The following is a 24,713-nucleotide window of genomic DNA, read 5'->3' as shown; positions in this document are numbered from 1 at the left end:
CACAATAGTAAAACAATGGTTATGCATTTTATAATTAAGTAATATTACAAAATGTTTATAGAGAGTTTTATTTATGTGTTATTAATGTGAGTTTTATTTATAATGAGTTTTATTTACTATGTTAATGTAATATAGAATATTTAAGTATTGTTATATTATTTTGGGTATTATTAGTTAGTTAGTTTTTCTTTATTTTTTAATTTAAAAATTTCTAAAAAAAGAATAATATTAATTGTTATAAATTTTTTTATTTTATTCTTTTTCAAATTATTATGTTTCCCATAACAATTTCTATTGGTTCCGCTATGTTTTTCCAAATTTTGTTTCGATCAATAAGGAGGAACACGCACGTGGCCAGACTATATCTATAGGGACTCTAGGTTTGTTCGTGTCGCATGCCCCAATATGCTTCAATCTACAGTATTACGTTACGTATACTATAGATTGGGACATGTTGGGACATGCAACACGAACAAACTTTCTATATACGAAAAAATACATTGCGCTCTTATAGGACTTTCCACTCTATCTAATCCTCTTTGGATTCACTCATTGTCAGAGGATTACGGAGGACCACGACGTGCGCAAATGTGGAAAAAATCCAGTTGAATATTATTTATATATTACGTACGCCGCGAGTGTGCATGCGCAATAAGACGACGAGTTAGAATTGGGAGTGAGATTTGACATCGCTCGCTCTCTTTGTCGTACTCGTACGAACATTATGGACGATAGTCGAAATAATCGCGAAGTAGTGACGGTGTTATTCTTGTGTTTGCTGTGGTATGTGGTGTCTAGCAGCAGCAACGTTGTCGGCAAGATGCTGTTATCGGACTTTCCATATCCGCTCACCGTCACCATGGTCCAGTTAACCTCGATTACCGTCTACTCTGGTCCGTTCTTTAATCTGTGGGGTGTGAGGAGGTACTCGTCCAACATAACGTGGAGCTACTATTTGCGGCTCATCGTTCCTTTAGCCCTGGGCAAGTTTCTCGCGAACGTGTTCAGCCACGTCAGCATTTGGAAAGTGCCCGTTTCTTACGCTCATACTGGTATATATATTTATGACACGCTTTTGACAGGTCACGTGTGTGACGCGCACACTTAAACACACACATACTATTTTACTAGTTTATATGAAGAATAAAAACTACATATTGCATTAAATATCATATTATTTATCATCATAGAAATATACAGAAATTTACCACAGAAATATACTATATAATATCATCAAATTTATTGAATGAGATAAGTAATGATAAAGAGTAGCTGTCTTACGTCCGCTATTATGCAAACATAATGAAACGTGATGAAACATTAATAGCAAGTGCGGAAGATTTTTTGCGTACCAAAAATTAAAAGGTACTATTATACAGGGTGTTCCTCGAATCGGTCGCCACGGTTTTTGAGATACTTCCGATGAATTGACAACAAAAAGTTTCTAAGTTTGTTGGTTTTTAATAAAGAATTATTTACGCAAGAAAATTTTCAAATTTGTTTATTTTTTAACAAAAAATCGAAGTCAAATTATTTTTTTTTTTTTAACGCAACCATACATTTTTCTTTCTATATTCTTGTAAAACATAAAAAGATGAATTCATTGATATAGCATTATGTATCATTTTGATTATTCGATCTCAAAGATCTCAAGATAATTTAATTAATACTTACAACATAATCCACGAATACATAGAATAGTAGTCATCGAAATACGTAAAGAAGAATTGAAACATACATAAAGGACTCTGTATGTTACCTTGTATGTTCCTTAATACAGTCATGTTTGTTTACGTTTAGGTCTTACTGCTTTAGGTATCGATGATAGATTCATTATGTTGTAATTATTAATTGAATTATCTTAAGATCATATAATTAAAATGATACATAATGCTATGGCGATGAATTCGTCTTTTTATGTATTATATGTATTTATATTATACCCCTCTTATGGGCGACAGGATGGTGAGAATAATAATTCAAGAATCTCCCTGTAGAAGTAGTTTTCTGAAACCAGTTAGAGATAATCATTCCATCTTCTAATATCATAATGACATCTAGAAAATAACTGCGATTGAAAGCACCAATTTCCACAGTAAATTTTAATCTGTCATGAAAAGAGTTAAAAATTCCAATAATAACATCTATAGAATTAGAGGAAACAGCTAAAATTATGTCATCAACATATCTATAATAAAAAAGTAGCTCATAATTATACAGTTCATAATTATAATTATAAATTTATACATTTTAACACATCTTAACATAAGTTATGTTTACATTTTAACATGAATCTATTTATGTAATCTATTTATGTAATCTATTTTTTTTTTAAATAAAAGATTGTTTTAGAAATATTGAATGTAAAACTTAATTAAAATATTTTTTGGTAGTATTTAATGTAAGATCTGTTTTATAATTATTTTTCTATGATTTCATAAAAAAACAAAATTTACAGTTTTATTTCATCAAAATAATATTTTGCAAGAAAAATAAGGGCATGTAAAAGTTTCATCAGTACTCATTTTTTATTTTTATTTTATATCTATTGCATGTGCAATAGTTTAAATAAGACTTAAGCAGTAAACAAATTAGTCAATCATCGTCAAATTTTCTCGAGAATGCATGACTGTAATTAATTTATTCACTGCCATAGTCTTACTACTTACGTTTTTTATATGCTATGCTATTTTTTACAAAAAAATGCAATTCTATAAAAAGTCTTCTATAAACACGATATTATTAGTATCTTACTTTCGACAGGCAATTTTGGGTCAAATGCATTATGTTTGAACATGAGCGTATAATAACTGGATAAAAATCTAAAGCTATTCGAATAAATATAATTTATTCCTAAATTTCTAATAAATTATTAGTCGATTAGAGAATTGATCAATCAAATAAAAATTTAATTCAAAACTAAAATTTGAAATAAAAAATGTAAGGTTTTAACGCTTAACGTATATAGGATCTTCTAAAAGTCCGGAAATACTAAAATATCTCGAAAACAATCAATTATAGCGAAAATATGTACGAGCAAAGTTGTAGGGCTTAAAAAAATCTACCTAATGGTGATGAGAGTTTGACTTTGGGTGGAGTCCCCAATGTCATATAAAGGTCAAGTTGAATTTTTTAAACGGAATCCCCCATTTTTATTGCATATTCTTGTAGCTTATTTCGAGAGCTTTCAAAACACTATAATAAAGTATTTTTTCGTTAAGTATATTTCGAGTTATGAGACTTGAAAGTAACAGTACCGCCACACAGTGGGGCGATGCGATCAAAAACCAGACATTCGAAGGAGAAAGAAAACGTCTTTAAATTCTGAAAATAAATTTATTCTTATTTAGATGACTAATCAATATATCCATTAATATTTAAAAAAATCTATTTTACTTATTATTGTTGTAGAAAACATATGATGAAATTTGGTACTAAGAAGATGAAAGAATTTTGATAATTTTGTTGCCTAGTTTTAAAACATCGCGAGTTATATATAGAAAGAAATCCATATAAAATGTATTTTAGCAATTATTTAGCAAACCTTATTAATAATATTTACGTTAGTTAAAAGTCCTTAGTCTTCTAATATATATAAGTACATATATAATCAATTTCCTTAATCATTTTGAACAAAATTAAAGTTTTATTTTCAAAGTTCTTATAAGTTAACGGTCCAAAACGGTTCAATATATACAATATATTAATCGATTGTGTAAAGTGTCTAGTTTACAGAAATCCCCAATTGTTCTCATTCCGTTTATGAAAAAATTGCGTTGCAAGTTACAATAATACGGTAAGGCATTATAACAGAGTTCGGAATCACGTCGCACACGATATATAGCGGTTTTGCTGTATCTTCGTCTGTTAATAGATGTTGCAGAGCTTTTTCCGATTCTCGATGTCAAGATTCGATGAAATAGTACATATAATAATGTATATCCTGCAGGCCGCTGCAGGAGTAATTGAGAGAGAGAGCCGTCTCCACACTCTGCTAGTGGAATACGTAAATTTTTACCTGTAATCGAACCCCTCAATTTTTGTCATTTACGAAAGATTTAATTTATTTAAAATCATGAAAAATTTTTAAACAAATGGAGATCTATTGTTTTTATGCGAGAAAATAATATAGATATTTTTGATTATAAAAATTTAACGCGTTTGATAACGGATAATCAAAAAATTCATTTATCTCGTATTGCGTTTGAAGAATTGCAGTATAAAGTATCACATTATACGAAACATTTGAAATCGAGATGGTTATATAATAATCGTGACAATGCAAAATTTATTAAAGCTAATAAGGGGTGGTTGATAAGAAATTTAAGATCCCAGATAATATGTTAAATTTGTTTCCTAGTTCATTTCATGTACTTCCAAATACATCTAAATCTTTTGGAGAATTAGGCGAAAGACATAAACGTAGAAGAACTCAGGAAATAAGAAATAACCCAGAAATGATCGATTTTATTATGGAGAAATTTATATATGATTTTATTCAAAAACCCAGAACACGTGAAACAGGTGAGACAGTTCTATAAAGAAATTAGGAATAAAACTATATCAGTTGATAAAACGACTGCACTAGCTACATTTGTCTCTGCAAAATTAACTCGATATCAATATAATATTTTACGAAATGTTACGAAATTTGGATCTATTGTATGGCCTAGTTATTTTCAAATTCAGAAAGTAAAAAAAGAGAGTCTTCTCGAATTGATCGAAATATCTGATGATGAAGTAAAAATATCATTGCAGAGTTTCTTAAATCACACTGCTCTCAGATTCATAAAATTATGAAATTTTGATTCAAATAATTCAAAAAATTTAAGGCTCCTGGTCCCGTAGCCGTGAACTCCGCGTTGACATTGGCGACATAATTGTGGTAGGAATAAAAACCTAGTCGAATTTACCTAGTCGATTTATTGTATAAGTAAATAGTGTAACAGTTTGACCTAATCAATTGATACGATAAAAGTAAATTACTGAATAACATACAAAATGCTAATTTATAATTCAAAAATTTGTTTACAAAAAAATAAACGCGATAAATACAGAATATATATAGCTTAGTACCGTTACCGACATGTCCATATGACAGAAATTCTCATGCAGCGTCTTAGGTGGAGAATCGATGAACTATTAGACGTGAAAAAATGACATGTTGACTACCCAATTTATTCTTGCGTGCCATTTCGTTAATATTCGTTAAATGTTAGTGCTGTGATATGTGACGTGTTCATGAAACCTGTAAAATTATCCGAAAACTAAGATTAGCAGGGAAAGCCCAACGTAGAAGGAGTATTTTCTACTCATACAGACAGCTGTCAACCGTGTGTTTTCTCGCATAATTAGGCTTCGCTTCACGGTTGATTTAACGATTGTTTATAACCTGTCAAGGAAAAAGCATAGTTTTCGGACAATTTTACAGGTGTCTTAAAGCGATCTAGAGTGTTACTTTGTTAAATTATCATTTTATTTAGAAATGGCACGCAAGAATTCTCGGCGTGTCATTTCTCGCTTCTGACGTCACGAATCTAATATGGCTGCGGTGACTACCCAGGAGCCTTAATAATGATATCTAAATGGAGCTGTGATGGAGCATTCGACCAGTCTCGTTATAAAATAAATTTTAGCAATCCATTGAAAAATAATACTAATGTATTTATAAACAGTCTTGTGACAATAGAAAATTATAATTCTGCAAATAATGAAGTATTATGGCAATTATCCTTCTTTTACCCGTTTTTACAGACCAATCCAATTTAAATTTGTTAAAGGAGAAAAAAATAAAGTCAAATCTTGCATAAAAGACATTCAAATCAGATATATTTATTGACACCATCTATCTTGGATGAGAGTATTCTTATCACTTATAAACTGTTGTTAACTATGGTTGATAACAAAATATGTAATATTTTGACAGTTACGAGATTATCTATGAAATGTTATATATGTAACGCTTCTCCCAAGCAGCATGAATGATATCAATTCAGCAAAAACTAGAACAGTAAAAATGGAGCATTATTCTTTCGGATTGTCATATTTGCACTGTTGAATCAGATGCTTACTGCATATTTCATATAGACTGGATATCAAATGTTGGGCAATTAGAAATAAAGATGATAAAGAAAAAATTGATCAAAAGAAGAAAAATATATAATCTGCTTTTAGGATACAAATGGGTCTTTTAGTAGATATTGTAATAATAGTTTTTTTATGCTGTTATGTAACAAAATTGTTTTTATTGTTAATAACAAATTATCATAAATTTATATACAGAATAGTTGAAAAATATTATCATAATTATGAACAAATATTTTTTATATAGTTATTAACTTTTATATGTTCAATTTTTTGTAATATTTCAAAAATTGGATGTAACTATCGTAACTTATCAAAATCTAAAAAAAAAGTAATTGTTAGATTAGATTTGGTTAAATTAAAATTTCAAAAAATTTCAATTTTATTAAAATATAATAATAAATAATAATAAATTGCACATAAAATATATATATTATCATCATTATTGTCATCCGAAATAGGTTTAAATGGTGGCATTAGATTTATATTTTCTTGATCTGAAAAGTTTAATAATTCGTTTATGAGATCATGAGACGTGCCAAATTGATCACTGCAAAACGTTCTTTATATTTGCTTATGCTAACTTGTCACCGCTTGCATTTGTTCAGTTTAGTGCAGTGTGAACTCAGTGCAGCAATAAAGAACAAATCTATTAATTACTGGCACAATTATTGAAATATTTATTAAAAACACTTGGCGAATAAGCGCGCACCTCGCACGGCTAGACCACTGAATGTACACTCTAAGCGTGCATTGTTAGCAGCGAGTGTCGCATGGCAATAAAAAGTTTGGACGATCGGCGAAAACAAAAGTAACACGAACAGCGTATTTAGATATTGCGTGGTTAGACATTGACACAAATTGACCATTGCTTAAGCTTACATTTAAACTGTTCAAATACATACAAATCAATACAACATATTCAAATCTTTTTTAGTATAAAGTTTGAGTTTTAGTATAAATATTAAATATACATACAAAATATACAAAATATGTTTATGTTACACGACATTGAATAAACGTTCAGAAAACACAAACGCAGTAACAATCACGATAGCTTTCTATATTGTAAACTTATTTCATGTATCGTGAGATATTACATCGTTGTGAACCTGGCCACCTGACTACTAACGTTATAAATATAAAAATAAATAATATAACTTGTTTGTACTTTGTTTGTTTTACACTTTTTTGGTATCTCAAAGAGTTAAAAATTATAGAGGGATTAAAATTGGTCATCATCCAACTATAAGATATTTTAATTTTATTAATATCATTTGAAAAAGTACCGTTTTTACTCATTTGTAGGCTGTGAGATTAGCATCCCAACACAAAAATTTCATAGTTATGATTAGAGTTTTAGCTTCTTTTTGAAGTGTTCTAGAGTTCCCTTTTCTGTATAAAAAGAGTTCCGACGATTAACACCCCCATAATTCGGGTTGAAAAATGGGGTGTTAACGTCACATCTGATTTCAAAATCGAATAGTTCCGAATAGCTTAAATGCTTTCAAGAGCCAACGCTAGTTCTTAGTGCGAAATAAATATATTATAAAAACATCAAATACAGATATTTCGACCTGACATCAGGCCATCTTTAGTGAAACATAGATAAATAAATTTAACATAAACGTATCTTGATTATTACAATGTGATGTACATTAAACAATATATATTTAATAAAATCAAATATGCCTTACAAAAAATATAATTCAACGCAATAATTAATATGTAACGCATTAAGTAGAGACCGTAGAAGAGTTAAACTGAAAATCAATTCATATGACCATTATTTAAATATTATTCACAATATAAAAAGTAAAAATAACTGAAAAAATTTTTTTATGCTACTTCATATATGATGTGCCATAGAACGAAACGACCACAATATTGGAAGAATTAAAAAGACATTTTGAAACGTTAAAACTAAAATAAATTAATGATTAGTTAAAAAGTAATGGGTAAATATATAAAATTGAAAGATGAATTTTAACATACATAATTAATCCATATCGCCAGAGCCAAAAGAATGGAAGAGGCAGGTACTCAAATATTACTTAATCGCAAGTCCGAATGTTAATGTTAGCATTATTTGAAACATATCCAGAGAGATAGGGGACGAAAGGGAGAAGGGATATCCCGAGATATAACAACGGGAAAAAAGTAGAGAAAGAGATGTTAGGAAAACAGGGAAAAAAAGAGAGGAAATGTGACTTATAAGGGGGAGAATAAGTTGAGGATCGGGAAATATGACTCGGATAAAAAGTCTGTGTCACTTTGACTATTGATTCTCGTGTTTTGACGCTTAACCACTTCAGTGGTAGACATTTCCGAAGAGTTTGTGCCAAAAGTGATAAGAGTCAATAGTTAAAATATCGAAAAACGGTGAAACACTGGTTCAAAGTTTTTAAAAAAGCTACTTTTCGGAATGGGTGTGGATCGCCCCCCACGCCCTGGGAGGCGGGGGGGGGGGTAGAATAAGGGTGAAAAATATTAAATGGCACTATGGGTCGAGTGGGGACTCATTTGAAAGGGCTTTCCAAGACGAGAACAATAATTTTTAAAAATGTTTACTACGACCTTCCAATCAAAAGTTATGATTGTGTAAACTAAAATGTGGGGGGGTTGTTAAAATATTTAACCAGTTAATAATGGAGGTAAAAAAGAATTTTTTATTTTGACATTTGAAAAAAGCCTTCGTGTACCAACTACTATAAGAATATGTTAGAAATTATTGGTTTAAACAATTAACAGTCGCCGTATTGGGTCCGCCATTTTAAATTTTGAAATTTTGACATCAGATTCGAATTCAGCAGCTCAAAAAACCATGCAATATCAAATTTTATGCAAATCTGTTAAAAATTATTGGAGTTGTTTAAAAATGTACATATATAATACATTACCACGTTTGGCGCTTTTTTTTTGTATATATGTATATGATACATTACCACTCAACTGATTAATGTAAATCATTTCAGAGATCAATCTCTTATTGTAAAAGGGCTTTTCATCCAAAATTTTAACATTATTCCAGTCCAAATTCGTGATTCCCACCAATGTCTGGAAATTACGGATGGAGAGTTACTCTTTTTGTCACTTTTATGCTCTTTTATTCTCGTGTTTAATTTCCTTTTAGTCTGACCTACATATGTGGCATCGCAAGCTAAGCATGATATCTTATAAACGACGCCACAATGCGACAGACTATCTAATTGATCTTTACCGGTTTTGATAAATCTTTTTAAATTATTTGAAATGGAAAACGCCATCCTCATGTCAAAACTTCTCGCTATCGAACCAAAATCTTTGGAAACAGACTTAATATAAGAAACAGTCAAAGAATCTTTTTTGTCATTCCTACCGGAGTCAGTATTATTGTGATTGTTATTGGAATAGTTAGTCCTATCATAAAATAAGAATCTGAAACTTTTATAAATTGTCGAAAAAATAAAATTTAAAGGATAACCATTTATTAAAATTATTTATTTATTTAAATATTTGCGATTGATATTATGTTCCTGTGATGGAATTTCGGATAGGAAAGTAAGAACCGTTAATCTCAAAATTATGTCCCTCTTATGGGCTACCGGGTGATGGGAATGATAATTTAAAAATCTACCCGAAGGGACAACCTTCCGAAATCAATCAAAAACTATTTTTCTTTCTTCCAAAATCAGAGTAACATCAAGAAAATTAACGCGGTTGAGTCTCAATTTCTATAGTAAATTTAAGCCTATCATGAAAAGAGTTGAATACCCGGAAAATGAAATCCATAGAATTGGCAGGAGCTGCTAAAATTATATCATCAACATATCTAAAATAAGAAGAAAATGACACTGGTAACATTTCAATCGCCCTTTCCTCGATAAATGGAGAACTAAGTCAGCAATTAAAGGAGATAAGAGAAAGTCTATAGGAATCATACAGATCTGTTTATAGTTTTTATTGTTAAAACTAAAAAAAGTTGAATTTAATATTAGCCACTAGTATTCCAATTAGAAATTTATTTATTGGAATAGATGTGTTCTTCGAAATCACTTCCCACTTCTTAGAAATGTTATCAATAGCTAAATCTAAAGGAATGTTCCTAAGATCTAAAGGAATATTCATAGACACTACACCCACACAGCATGCATATCCAAAAGACGTTTAAAAGACATCTCAAAGATATCTTTGAGAGATATATCTTCGGGATGTCTTCTGAACGTCCCCTGAATATGCATGCTGTGTGGGATCTAACGAAATTAGTTAGAAATCACCTTTAACTTTAATTTCATTTAACTTTTGAACTAATTGGAAACTATTCTGAATATAACTATTTGATTTAGGTAAACTATTTTATAAGATTTTATGAAAATAAATAGCTATTGCGTAAAAAGGACTATTAATTGATGACACTATTAACCTCAGGAGGCCATTAGGTTTGTGAATTTTGGGTAATCTATAGGCTCTCGGAAGGATCCTATCACTAATCAACAAAGATTTATAAGTCAAATCATTAATGTAAACTCCTCTTCCATCTTGTTAGCAAATCTCGTAGGTTACGTGTTAAAATTTTGGTTGGATTTTTTGCAAGGAATAATCTTGATTTGTGATTATTCAATCAGCAACACCTTTTTAACTTTAATTTAAATGCTTTCTTTTGAAACACTCTAAAGTTCCTAATAAGTAAAAAATATGTGTAGTATTGGATTAAAAAATAAAAAAATTTTTTTAAACTGATTAGTCCTGACGATTAATTACAATATATCTATACACACTTAGCAGTACTCTATAGTTTTTTTATATTTGTCCAAAAAAAGTTGAAAAACGTATTAAAATCAAGCCAATAGATCAGGAGCCGGATCAAGTTGCTCAAAAGTTCATTTATTAAAAATTGTTACATACGTTTCGGCCAAAGGATGTCGCCATCTTCAGTGTAAAATTGACAACAAAAAATGTCATAAGTAGAGAAGCGTTGAAAAGAACAATTAATATACAAACGCTCTTCAAACGTGGTTATGATTTAGGAAACGCATCCTGTTAATGTAACGAAAACACGAATTAGGAGCATTCTCAAAGTCCAAAGAATTTTTTGAAAAAATTATGTGTATAAATACCTCTGATACTATGGTTCGTACATTTTTTTGTAGTTAGTCTTATTATATATGTGTGAAACCGCGGACCATCTAACTTGCAATTAGAGAGAAACAAACCAGATTTTTAAAAATTAGTCAAAATAAATACAATTTTGGCGAATAAAAATAAAAAATAAAAGTAAAAAGATAAAAACCATAAGATAAAAAACATTAAAAAATAATAAATTAATTTTGAAAAAAAATTTTTTTATACCTTGAACAGTCCGTCAAAATTGTGTAAAGAAAAATTAAAAATGAGACATGTGTCCACGGCAGTAAATGGGACTCGACTGGCAAAGATGTAGGACGGAAAGGAAAGAGGGGATAGATTATGAGGAAGATTACAGGGTGGGGGATTTTTTAAGTATTGGTAGATATGTCTCCGGTAATAATTCGGTGTCCTCTTGTTTGTTTAGTCCTGTATTCTGTCTTTTTATGTGTAACATTTCGGAAGTTAATCTTTTGCTATAGCAAGGTTCTCTGTCTAATATGTCGATTTTGTCCCATTTGAAGTCGTGATTGAATTCCATTCTGTGGCAAGAAATTACCGAGGAAAAGCCTGATTTTTTATTGATATCTGTTGTGTTCTTTTATTTTAGTCCGTAATTGTCTTTTGGTCTGTCCTACGTACGTAGCGTCACAGTCTTTACATGAGATCTTATAGACAATTTCACACTGGTTCATCATATCCAAAGAATCTTTTCCGGTTTTTATAAATTTGTTTAATTTATTGTTGCATGAACAGGCCAACATGCAATCGTTCTTTTTTGAAATTTGAACAAATTGTTCGGATAAATTTTTCACATATGGAATCGTAAAAATATTTCTTTTGTTATTATTATTACCGTTGTTCTTGTTGTCATTTTTGTTAAAATTCTTGTGTATATGAAATTTAATTCTATTTTTAATAGTTGAGAAAATGAAATTTAAAGGATAACTATTGTTTAACAAAATTGTTATTATGTTTTCCAAATTCTTCTGTTGAAATTGTGGATGAGATAACCATAGGACCCTATCAATCATGCCAAAAATAACGCCTTTTTTGTGCGTTAAAGGATGGTGTGAATGGAAATTTAAATATTTTCCCGAGTATGTAGGTTTGTGAAAAATGTCAAAAATAATCTTCAAGTTGTCATTTATAATTAAAACATTCAGAAAATTTATCCGATTTTTATTACTCACTTCCAGTGTGAATTGCAATCTTGGATGTATGGAATTAAAGGTAGTAATAGTTTCATTTAGTATTGTAGATTATTTGGGACTGCAATAAGGATGTCGTCAACATATCTACATATAATAAAAAGACGGTGTGCACGGTAAACGTTCCATGGCTAAACATTATAGGTCTTGCAGAATAATGTCCGCTATGATGGAGGATAACGGAGAGCCCATTGGTGTACCAAAAACCTGTTTGTACATCTTATTGTTAAACTTAAAAAACGTGGAATTTAAGACCAGAGTGATACCCATAACCAATTCATTGAGTGATATGGATGTATGACCCATTATCTGACTCCACCGTTTTTTTATGCTATTAGCTGTATTTTCAACAGGTACGTTAGTGAATAAAGGTACCACATCTAACGAAGCGATGCAAGTATCTGGATTGATGTGTTTTCCATTTAGTTTTTTGACTAAACTAAAACTGTTTTTTATATAACTGTTAGGTTTGTTTAAACTATTGTAAAGTAATTCATGCATGTATTTGGCTAAATTGTAAAAAGGGCTGTTAATAGAAGAAACTATTAGTCTGAGTGGAAAACCAGTTTTGTGGATCTTTGGTAAACCATAAGCTCTCGGTAAAATCCCGTCTGTTTTTAGTAAATGAAAATATGTGTGTTTGTCAATATAGCCCCTTCCTTTCCATCTTAAAAGTAGAGTCCGCACGTTTTCAGTTAACTTCTGGTTGGGTCCCTCTCAACTATGTGACAAGTGTCTGTGTCGGAAAGAATATCTTCCATTTTATTTATGTAATCGTTTTTATTTAACGCAACCGTGACATTTCCCTTATCAGCTCTTGTGAAGATAACATCCGGATTATCATTAATAAATTTCTTTGTTACTTTGAGCCACGACCCCACCAGAAAGTCGTTGTTATTACAAGATATCATAAGATCATCGATAATCGACGTAGCTTTATTCCTTACAGAACACTGAGTCTCTTTATCGTATCTTTCTATATTTCTTTCTATATTTTTGATGAATTCAAATGAAATCTGTTTTTCGTTAGTTGTAGGCAAATTTAATCTATCACCCAATTGTAATAGAAGAGTTACTTCATTTGGAATAGTAAAGTTAGAGATATTAAGAAACCAATTATCGTGTATTTTTTCAAACTCATTAGTGAATTCAAATCTATCAGGTGTGATGTTTATGGTAATATTTTTGTTGTTATTATTATCCGATTTTTCCAAAAACCATACTTTATCGACAGGATCATCAATTATACTCTTGTGAAAGGAATAGTTAATAGATTTAATTCTAGATTTCTTTTCCTTGTTCTGCAGTGCAATAAGCCAATCGATTTTTCGATCATGATCCCTAATTCTCTAGTACAATAATCTCGACACTCGTCTCTCCTGACCAGTGAAAAATTCGCAAGTTAGATTCATCGGTAACAAATCCGAAATATGTTTAAAATTATTGTAAATATCTATTCTTAACATCTATTCTCTTTACACAATTTTGACGGACCGTTCAAGGTATAAAAAAATTTTTTTTTAAATTAATTTATTATTTTTTTATGTTTTTTATCTTATTTTTACTTTTATTTTTTATTTTTATTCGCCAAAATTGTATTTATTTTGACTAATTTTTAAAAATCTGGTTTGTTTCTCTCTAATTGCAAGTTAGATGGTCCGTGGCTTCACACATATATAATAAGACTAACTACAAAAAAATGTACGAACCATAGTATCAGAGGTATTTATACACATAATTTCTTCAAAAAATTTTTTGGACTTTGAGAATGCTCCTAATTCGTATTTTCGTTACATTAACAGGATGCGTTTTCTAAATCATAACCACGTTTGGAGAGCGTTTGTATATTAATTGTTCTTTTCAACGCTTCTCTACTTATGACATTTTTTGTTGTCAATTTTACACTGAAGATGGCCACATCCTTTGGCCGAAACGTATGTAACAATTTTTAATAAATGAACTTTTGAGCAACTTGATCCGGCTCCTCCTCTATTGGCTTGATTTTAACACGATTATTATTTTAATAAGTGAAGAACAATAACTGAATATTATTTGTATTTTGAAAAACGTACTTTTAAAGAGAAGATGTAATAACACAAAATCTTTTAACATAAGAATCAAAAATTATTTTTAAAAGTACTCGGTAGTTCTTAGAAAATATATTGAGGTAATTCTAAAAAATGTAATCCGAAAATAATTAATAAGATATTGAACCTCGAAGATTCACTAAACTAAATTTTAAATATTTAAAAAATTTTTAATATTTTAAAAATTTTTATTAATTATTGATTGGATCGCTTTTTTTCATTGGAATTATCTTCATACTCTCAATATACTTACTAAAATAGTATATTTCAAACGACAGTTTTATCAGGATGATATTATTAACAAGCACATCAGATTTTGCATTGAGTTCGACGCGATTATGATTTAAATATAAAATTATATCCTAATCAACTAATTCGACGGAATGACTTGAGAGATATTTTTAATTAACTGAATAAAGCTATTTTATTTGAATGAAATAGCATGGATCCTCACATCACGATTCGAAAAAGCGTATGTAACATAATCGATCTAAACGGATTTACGAACTGTGAAATTGTGTTGAAAATATATAGATGCGATAAAATATATAAATATATAGATCATAATTAGGCATACTTTAAATTGTACATTAGCATATTGAAGATGGCCACAATCCGACTAGCCGAAACATTTGTGATGTTGTAAACAATACGTTTATAAAATAAAAATTAAGCAAGGTTAAATGGCTCTAGCTCTTGTAGCTTTAGTTATTCCTTCAAATTATTGGATAATAAAAGAGCCACGGTTGCTATTAAATTATTTAACTTTCTAAAATGCCAATCAGAACTATCGAGTACTTTTATAAATAATTTTTAATTTTTAGAAAATTTTATGTTATTGCATTTACTTTAAAGATATGTTTTTCAACTTTTTCTGGACAAATATTTAAAAAAATTATACAGTACTCCTAAGTATGCATAGATACATTGTAATTAATCGTCAGAATGAATCAGTCTTTAAAAAATTGTAATATATTATATATTTTATTTTTTTAATCTAATATTAAAAATATTTTTTACTTATGGGAAACTTTAGAGTGTTTTAAAAAAAATATTTAAGTTAATCAGAATTATTCGATCTTGAAATCGGGTGTGACGTTAATTACCCCATTTTTCAACTCTATTGAGGTGTCCGGAATCACTGGAACTTTTTATATAAATAAAAGGGAACTCTAGAACTCTTCAAAAAAAGCTAAAACTCTAATCAGAACTGAAATTTTTATGTTGGAGTACTAACTTTACACACCTCTGTTTGTATCACTTTAATTTTTATTTGTATCTCAAAGGATTCGAAAATATAACCTTTTTTAATTTTTGATAACCAACCAAGAGAGTAACTCTGTCAATTTTTAAGATATTTTAAAACGGCCAACGGTATTCGAAAGAGTATCGTTTGTACTCATTTGTACCTCTTTAATTTTTGTTTGTACATTAAAGGGTTCAAGATACAGCATTTTAAGAATTTGAGATATATTCAGCGCCGCATCAATCATTTGTATTTTTTAACTTAAATTCAATTTTCTAGCAATCTCTTTGCACAATGTTAGAGCAAAAATATGGCAAAATTCTGATGCATTTGTTTTTTTATTTGTTTTTCTTCAAACATGTTTTTTCAGATTAACATTAAGTGCCAGCACTCCCACTTTTAATATTAATTTCCTGCGAATTGGTTGGTGTAATAAATTCTGAAATGAGGAATAAATTAGCAACTAATTAACACTTAATTTGGTCATATATGCGAATACGATTTTTAGTGTGTGCCAGGTTAACAGACATAAAATCCATGTTACACAGCAAGAAAATTATATAAGTAGATATTATATATAGTAGAGATGCTAGTTACATTGCAACTCACTCTGTATCATTATTTAAAATATCGTTTTAAATAAAATGGAACTTATTTATGAATTGATTCATTAAAAAGCACATAACATTGTGAACAATGACTGGCGCACCGTTTAGCATAACTAATAGAAAAATAATTCTAGCATGCATGAGCACACTGAGATCAATGTGAGATCAATCAACAACAGTTTCAACACTTCTTAAATTTAATAAAAATATAAAGAAGGAAAATTTTAATTCTATTATATAAACGAGTCTATTTGCAATTTTATGTGCTAAAGCATTCCTGATCATTCATAAGCATTATTTTTCCGTTTTTGTTTTAGTCTTTTATATTAATTAAAATTTGGCTCTGTCCCAGTGAAGGCTACAATGCCGTTGTTCACGGTAGCTCTGTCAAGAATAATACTGCGGGAGCAGCAAACATGGAAGATCTACTTGAGTCTTGTGCCGATAGTTGGTGGCGTAGCAATTGCCACGTTGACAGAACTTAGCTTCAATATGATCGGTCTGATTAGCGCGTTAGCATCCACTATGGCATTTTCTTTGCAGAACATCTACTCAAAAAAGGTAATGCAAGTTCACAAAAATTTAAAGGATTTCTATTAAAAATAATCTTTGTCATAAATTGTAAAAATTGAATCACTAATGCCAGTGATTTATCATCAATAGCATAGACATTCAAACAAGTTAAACAGAGTTTGGAATAATTTAGTGCTAAGGTTTCGTTGATTTTAAAATTAAATAAAAATTATTTCATAACATCATAACATTAGAAATTCATAAATTTACTTAATCAAATTCAAATTTTACAAAATTATTGGATAAGGTCTTTACTTTTCTAATATTCGAAGTTGTGTAAATAAAGAAAAAAACTAGAGATTTAATAGGATTAATAGGAAATTTAAAAAGATTTTTTTATTACATATTTTATAAGAGCTATTTTGTTATAAGCTTCTTAAAACTTATTTTCAATTTTTTATTATGCCAAATAAAACTATAAATTACAAAAATAATAAAATATATTTATAGTTGCGAGAAAGTCAGTACAACAGTATATAAATCATTTTAAAATTAGAAGTATTTGAAGTACAAGAATATCTATTGTTAACCATGAGATGTTAAAATACAATAAAATTTTCATTATATTGGCAATATTGGCAAATTGGTAGAAATACACCAATCACATGAGATTAGTACTAGTGTGTTTTCCTTGTAATGTAAACTTATCTTATATTTCAGAGCTCGGAATTAATTGCACATTTCGGGCCGATTCCCGAGACGACGCCTTCTGTTTCCCCACTACCGCCCGGCCGCTGGCGACCGAGCTGCCGATAGCTCTGGCTCAGGAGCGTTTTATATTAGAAATAGGCTGGGTTGTTTAGGCATCTATCAAGAAATCGTAACATTTTTTTCGCTACATAACTATTACATTATATATATACATATATACAGAGTGTTTCGTTTTTTTTGACAAAGCGCTCGTGTGCCGGTAGAGCAGACCAAACTAAGCTAAAAAGTCCTCCACCACTTTGCAATTTTCGCAAAGGTTAACGAGATATTAATTATTAAAAATCACCGAATATGAGCACGTAGCGAGACAGGACCGCCCAGCAATCACGGCTGCTAAGCACTTGGAGAGCTGTTTACTGGAAGCGGCATGGCTACGCGCGAGCGGCGAGCAGCGCGTCGCGCTAGAGCAGCTTAGCAGCCGTGATCGCTGGGCGGTCCTATCTCGCTACGCGCTCGTATTCGGTGATTTTTAATAATTAATATTTCGTTAACCTTTGCGAAAATTGCAAAGTGGTAGAGGACTTTTTAGCTTAGTTTGGTCTGCTCTACCGGCACACGAGCGCTTTGTTAAAAAAAACGGGACACCCTGTATACAGGGTGTTTTATAATGTCCGTACCAACGCTCGTGTGCGAATAGAGTGCGGTAAACTGAATAGAAAAGTCCTTTACCGTTTTGCAATTTTCGCAATAGTAATTGAGATATTAATTAAAGAAGATCGGCCAATTTCCGCGAGTCTAAGCGCGCAGCGAGAAGAGACAGCCCACTGTTACGTGGTCGCTAGGACGCAAGGATCTAGCGTTCAGCACCACTCGTATGTTGCCGTTGTTAATTGTAGAGCGCTCCTCCCAACGCTTCATCGCGTGCATTAGTAACCAAATAACAGTGGACTGTACCGCCACGAGTCTCTTCTCGCTGCGCACTTAAACTCGCGCGAATTGGCCGATATTTTTTAACTAATTCTTCATTAATTATTGCGAAAATCGCAAAATGGTAGAGAACTTTTCTACTCGGTTTAACCTGCTCTAGCTACACCCGAGAGGTGATTCAGCAATTATCGGACACCCTGTATATTATGTATGTAATATATACAGGGTGTCTGGCAATAATCGCCCCACCGGTCATATACAGGTAGAGGAGGTCAAATCGAGTAGAAAAGTCCTTTACCATTTTTTGATTTTTGTAATAAGTACTAAGTAATTAACGAAAAAAGATTGGTGAATCCGTGCAAGTAAAGCGCGCGCAGCGAGAAGGACATCCCACTGCTATGCGATCACTAGGCGCGCGATGAAGCGTTGGGAGGAGCGCTCTACAAATGACAATGGCAACATACGAGCGGCGCGTAACGCTAGATCCTTGTGTCCTAGTGATCGCGTAGCAGTGGGACGTCCTTCTCACCGCGCGCGCTTTACTCGCGCGGATTCGCCGATCTTTTTTCGTTAATTACTCAGTACTTATTATGAAAATTAAAAAATGGTAAAGGACTTTTCTACTCGATTTGACCTCCTCTACCTGTATATGACCGGTGGGGCGATTATTGCCAGACACCCTGTATATTTAATTATTAATGAAAATAAACATTATTTATGTAGCGAAGAAAATGTTACGATTTCCTGAGAGATGCCTAAACAACCAAGCTTATTTCTAATATAAAACGCTCCTGAGCCAGAGCTATCGGCGGCTCGATCGCCAGTGGCCGGGCGGTAGTGGGGGAACAGGAAGCGTCGTCTCGGGAATCGGCCCGAGATGTGCAACTAATTCCGAGCTCTAATTTAAGATAATGACCTTGATATCATAGGTAAAAATTATTGAAATCAGTGGTAGCTCCCTAATTGTAAATAATTATCTAAATTTAAGAAGAAAATTTTTTACAAATTTTGAATAAGTTTATTCTATTCTATACATATTTTATCTAAATCTTGATCTTTTCACCTTATAGGTGCTGCATGACACGGGAATACATCACTTACGGCTGCTGCATATACTCGGTCGCTTGGCGCTGTTCATGTTTTTGCCAATTTGGATCGTATATGATCTACGCAGTTTGGTGTACGAGTCGATGACAAGATTGTCTACAGAGATGAGCTATCATGTGCTAGGACTATTGTTTCTAGACGGCATACTTAACTGGTTACAAAATATTATTGCGTTTTCAGTATTATCTATCGTGACTCCTTTAACGTATGCAGTGGCCAGCGCGAGCAAACGCATATTTGTGATAGCGGTGACGTTACTCATACTCGGCAATCCGGTTACGTGGTTGAACATATTTGGCATGACTATGGCTATACTAGGGGTGTTGTGTTACAATAAGGCCAAGTATGATCAAAGAATAGAAAAACAGAAGGAAACGATTCTTCCAAAATATTATGGTCCACTTCAGAATGGTAACAGCAGTTCCTTTATGATAAATGGATTTGCCGGAAGACAACCTCAATCATTCGCAGTCTAGTCTCATTGATAGTTTTATTTCAATAAATTTATGCGAGTTTCCTATAAAAGAGAAGTCTAATCCCTTTTTTCTATTAGTATGGATTAGTTTTACTCACACGGTAAAATACTATTGTGATTTGTATTAAATCGGCCAGATATACAAGAGAAACTCTTGTGACCCACTATTATATCATTAATAATATTATATACATAATAGTTGATGTTCTTTAAGTTACACGCAATACACTCACACACTGAGAAAAAAAGTGTGAAATCAGACAAATATTTTTTTATTAAAATATGTGTTAGATAACTGTTTAGAAAAACGCAGTTCAGGTTCAATTGTCTTGATTTTCACATGTGGTTAAGACCATAGTCCTGAGTAACAAATATACAATATTATAGCCGTCGCTCATTATTTATTAAAAAGTTATAAGCAAAATAAGTTATGTAAAGGTTGAGTTAGGTTAGGATTTTTTGAAGAAAGCGTACAGCTCCCATTCACGCATTCAATGTATTACATGTAAATAAATGTAAATGCATTGTAAAAATGTTCTAAATATTGGGATAAACTTCCGAAAAGCTATCACCTCCGATTTGGCTGATTTTCAGCCTAAATACTTATTTTATCTAGTAAATAATATTCCCAAATGGATTTTTGGCGCAAATGCCCCTCCGCCCCCCAGCCCCTTAAAGGTAAAACTGTTTTTGTTAATTATTTCAGAAAGTATTTATTGTACGGAAAAAGTCAAACAAAAAATGAAGCTCATAAAATGCTCTACAAATAAGGTCCTATACATATTTTACCTAACTCCAATATTTTAGCCGTTATTATCAAAAATCTGGAGGCAGTGTGTTCCGCCTCCCTGCGGGGGGCTCCACCGTCAAAAACTATACACATAGAGTCTGGATTGAATCTCGCTTTGCGTAGAAAGTCGTAAACCCATGTGGAACCTCGCTTCGCGTTGTACAGTGTATGCATGGATGCAGTGGGTGCCGCCTCTCTTACGGGGGCTTTTACAAGTTTTTTGATAATAACGACTAAAATATTGGAATTAGATAAAATATGTATAGGACCTTATTTGTGGAGCTTTTTATGAACTTCATTTTTTGTTTGACAATTTTTTCCGTACAATGAACACTTTTTGAAATAATTAACGAAAACAGTTTTACCTTTGAGGGGAGCTGGGGGCGGAGGGAGCATTTGCGCCAAAAATCTATTTGAGAATATTATTTACTAGATAAAATAAGTATTTAAGCTGAATATCAGCCGAATTGGAGGTGATAGCTTTTTGGAAGTCCATCCAAATATTGAAATAAACAATTACGTATACCTATTATTTTTTGGCATCAAGAATATATGATACAATTTCTTGTTGTATCACTTGCTTTTCACACAACTAATTAATGAAACCTTCTAATTACTGCATGTCAAATGAAGAAATTTCTGTAACAACATGTGAGACTACTTTGCAACAGAAATTGTGTGTCTGACAATACTTTTATAACACAAGCAAGAGGAAAATATTTGCTACATGACTACAGTATATTTTTGACTTTTCTCAGAATTCCTAAACTAAAGCAATACGATGAACTAATTGTGTATCTTTTATTGATGAATAAACTTATTTTGTTTATAACTTTTTAACATACAATGAGCGTCGGCTAAAACTTGTAGAATATTACTCAAGATTATGGTCTTAACAACATGTGTGAAAGTCAAAACGATCGAACCTGACTGCGTTTTTTTAAACATTCACCAAATTGAATACATATTAGTTATATGTATTTTATAAGATTTATAAGATTTATAATTAGTAGAATTAAATAGGTTAACAAAATGATATTGTTTGAATTACGCGATTTGTTGAAATTACTTATATGTTTGACTTAAATATGTAAATATTTGAGCTTAAAAAATGATTATCAATTAAACATATTGAGTCATGTTTTTTTCTCAGTGTATCTTTGACTCGTATAAATGCTGCGGAAAGATGTGATGATTTATATTCTTTGATTTTAACCAGTTCAGTGGTAGACTTTTCCGAAAGATTTGTGCCAAAAGTGGTAAGAGTCAAAAGTTAAAATATCGAAAAACGGTGAAACATGGGTTCAAAGTTTTCGAAAAAACAACTTTTCGGAATGGATGTGGATCCCCCCCACGCCCTGGGAGGCGGGGGGCAGAATAGGGGTGGAAAATGTTAAATGGCACTATGGGTCGAGTAGGGACTCATTTGAAAGGGCATTTTAAGACGAGAACAATGATTTTTTAAAATGTTTACTACAACCTTCCAGTCAAAAGTGGAGGTGGATCAAAAAAGGGGGGTGGACTTCCGAAAAGCTATCACCTCCGATTTGGCTTATATTCAGCCTAAATAGTTATTTTATCTAGTAAATAATATTCCCAAATGGATTTTTGGCGCAAATGTCCCCTCCGCCCCCCAGCCCCTCTCAAAGGTTTAAAGATAAAACTCTTTATTAATTATTTTAGAAAGTATTCATTGTACGGAAAAAGTTGTCAAACAAAAAATGAAGCTCATAAAAAGCTCTACAAATAAGCTCTACAATAATCTTATACATATTTTACCTAACTCCAATATTTTAGTCGTTTTAACAGTCGCAATATTGGATCCACCATTTTAAATTTTGCAATTTTGACATCAGATTTGAATTCAGCAGCCCAAAAAATCTTAGGATATCAAGTTTTATGCAAATCTGTTGAAAATTATTGGAGTTATTTAAAAATGTACATATATGATACATTACCACGTTTGGCACTTTTTTTTGTACATATATGATACATTACCACTTAACTGGTTAATACTAAAATCATTATTTCTTAACTATAATTTAATATATTTCTATGCAATATGATTATTACGGTAAGCTCCGTTTAATTTGTTAATTTTAATATTGAACCTGCTGGTAAGGTATGATTTTCAAGTCAAAATTATGATCTATTAGCTAATTGCTGGTCCAATTAGCGTTAGTCAGGTAAGCATGAGACGAATCGAATTTTTGTTTTACTTTTTATTTCAATTTTTAAATGTCTGAAATATTATTTTAACGCTTTAAATATTTCAAACAATCTGTTTCGATTTTACTTAATCTACAACTTTTTATTGAAATGATTAAAATGTTATTAAATTCTATCTCGGTTTGACGAAAATTTTTCTTTTGAATCTGTAAGTAAGAAATCATCCATTTACTGTCTATTTGAAATATAAAGTAGAACCTTAAGGGGTCAGACCGGTGTTGACTTGCCGAAAAAATAGGTAATTTTTAAGCGTGGATTGCCGAAGAAATAAAAAAGCTGTAGACTTGTGGTTTGGTATTTTATTTAAATGCACATTGAAGATATAAAATATGTAAAATAAAAAGAAAAATAATAATTTTAAAACCATTTATTAAAACATAAATTTTTTTTGCACCGATTACTGGTGTCGTTGATTCCGCCATATTGGATTGTCTAAAACAAAAAAAAAATATTATTACTTAAGTGTATTGTATTCCCTAAGCATTGACCGAGGATTTTCACAATATCATTATTTTTTTGCAAAATACTAACAAATTAATTAACAATAATTGTGCCAAAAATCAAACCAAAAACTCAAAAATATTTTTTCAGTCAAATTTAAATAAATTTTGAAAAAGCTTGGTTAATGCTTAGGGAATACATAATACACTTAAGTAATAATATTTTTTTTTGGTTTTAGACAATCCAATATGGCGGAATCAACGACATCAGTGATCGGTGCAAAAAAAAATTATTTTTAAATAATGTTTTAATAAATGGTTTTAAAATTATTATTTTTCTTTTCATTTTACATATTTTATATCTTCAATGTGCACTTAAATAAAATACCAAACCACAAGTCTATAGCTTTTTTATTTCTTCGGTAATCCACGCTTAAAAATTATTTTTTTTTTTTCGGCAAGTCACACCGGTCTGACTCCTTAATTATAATTTTTAATTAGACATCGAAATTTTTGAGTTTGAAAGAATATTTTTTAAATATTACATTTTTATCAATTAAAAAAATAAAATGTATTATATTCCGAAATTTTTATTTATTTATCACATTTAAGTTACATCAATAACTATTTTTTTAATTTAATCATATTTTACCTAAAAATTTTTTATTCTTATATTATATATTATAAAATTTACTTTAATTTGTAATTAGGAGAAAAAAAACAAAAGAGCCGGAACTGGTTAAGTATGGCCCTCTTCAATGTGATTAATATATAAAATTTATCTCATATTGTCATAATTTAAACGTATCAAAACGTATTGGTGTGTGTTGAATGTAATATCACAGTTAATTATAATATTACATACGCAGTTTTCCTGATATGTGAATCCGCGATGATTATAACAGCTTTGTAGTTATAAAATCAATTCTTCTTTTCATTCTTCTCTTCATTACATACAATTTGTGTCTTCTTTCATATTAAATCATAAACGTCTACCTCCATGCAAAAATCTGATGTTCTTAAAACTATTGTTATTTTGATAAAAATGTTATCTATGATGTAACTTCATTTTGGTAAAATTGTCATTCGTAATATGAAATAAAACCAAAACATCTTTCCGTATGGTCGAAACGTGTAAGTAGTAAATATTACGTTTTGGAATAAAACTCTGAGCAAGGTTAA

At 30.8% G+C, this 24,713-nt stretch overlaps 1 protein-coding gene across 1 annotated transcript; it reads left to right on the top strand.

The window, feature by feature from the left end:
• The first annotated feature begins 292 nt into the window (after window positions 1-292).
• Window positions 293-24,713, top strand: LOC105678873 (solute carrier family 35 member E1 homolog). The gene is made up of 3 exons (XM_067351946.1): window positions 293-1,052; window positions 16,692-16,900; window positions 19,561-24,713. Exons 1-3 carry the CDS (start codon window positions 725-727, stop codon window positions 20,071-20,073), a joined length of 1,050 nt encoding a protein of 349 aa, XP_067208047.1. The 5' UTR covers window positions 293-724; the 3' UTR covers window positions 20,074-24,713.

This window comes from Linepithema humile, chromosome 3 (genome assembly GCF_040581485.1).
Source record: "Linepithema humile isolate Giens D197 chromosome 3, Lhum_UNIL_v1.0, whole genome shotgun sequence".
Taxonomy (NCBI): domain Eukaryota; kingdom Metazoa; phylum Arthropoda; class Insecta; order Hymenoptera; family Formicidae; genus Linepithema; species Linepithema humile.
This window is presented reverse-complemented; position numbering and strand designations above follow the sequence as displayed.

Coding starts and splice junctions, on each gene's coding strand:
- LOC105678873 (XM_067351946.1), top strand. CDS start 725: ATGGACGATAGTCGAAATAATCGCGAAGTAGTGACGGTGTTATTCTTG. Junction 1,053..16,691: donor CGTTTCTTACGCTCATACTG/GTATATATATTT, acceptor GCTCTGTCCCAG/TGAAGGCTACAATGCCGTTG. Junction 16,901..19,560: donor AGAACATCTACTCAAAAAAG/GTAATGCAAGTT, acceptor TTCACCTTATAG/GTGCTGCATGACACGGGAAT.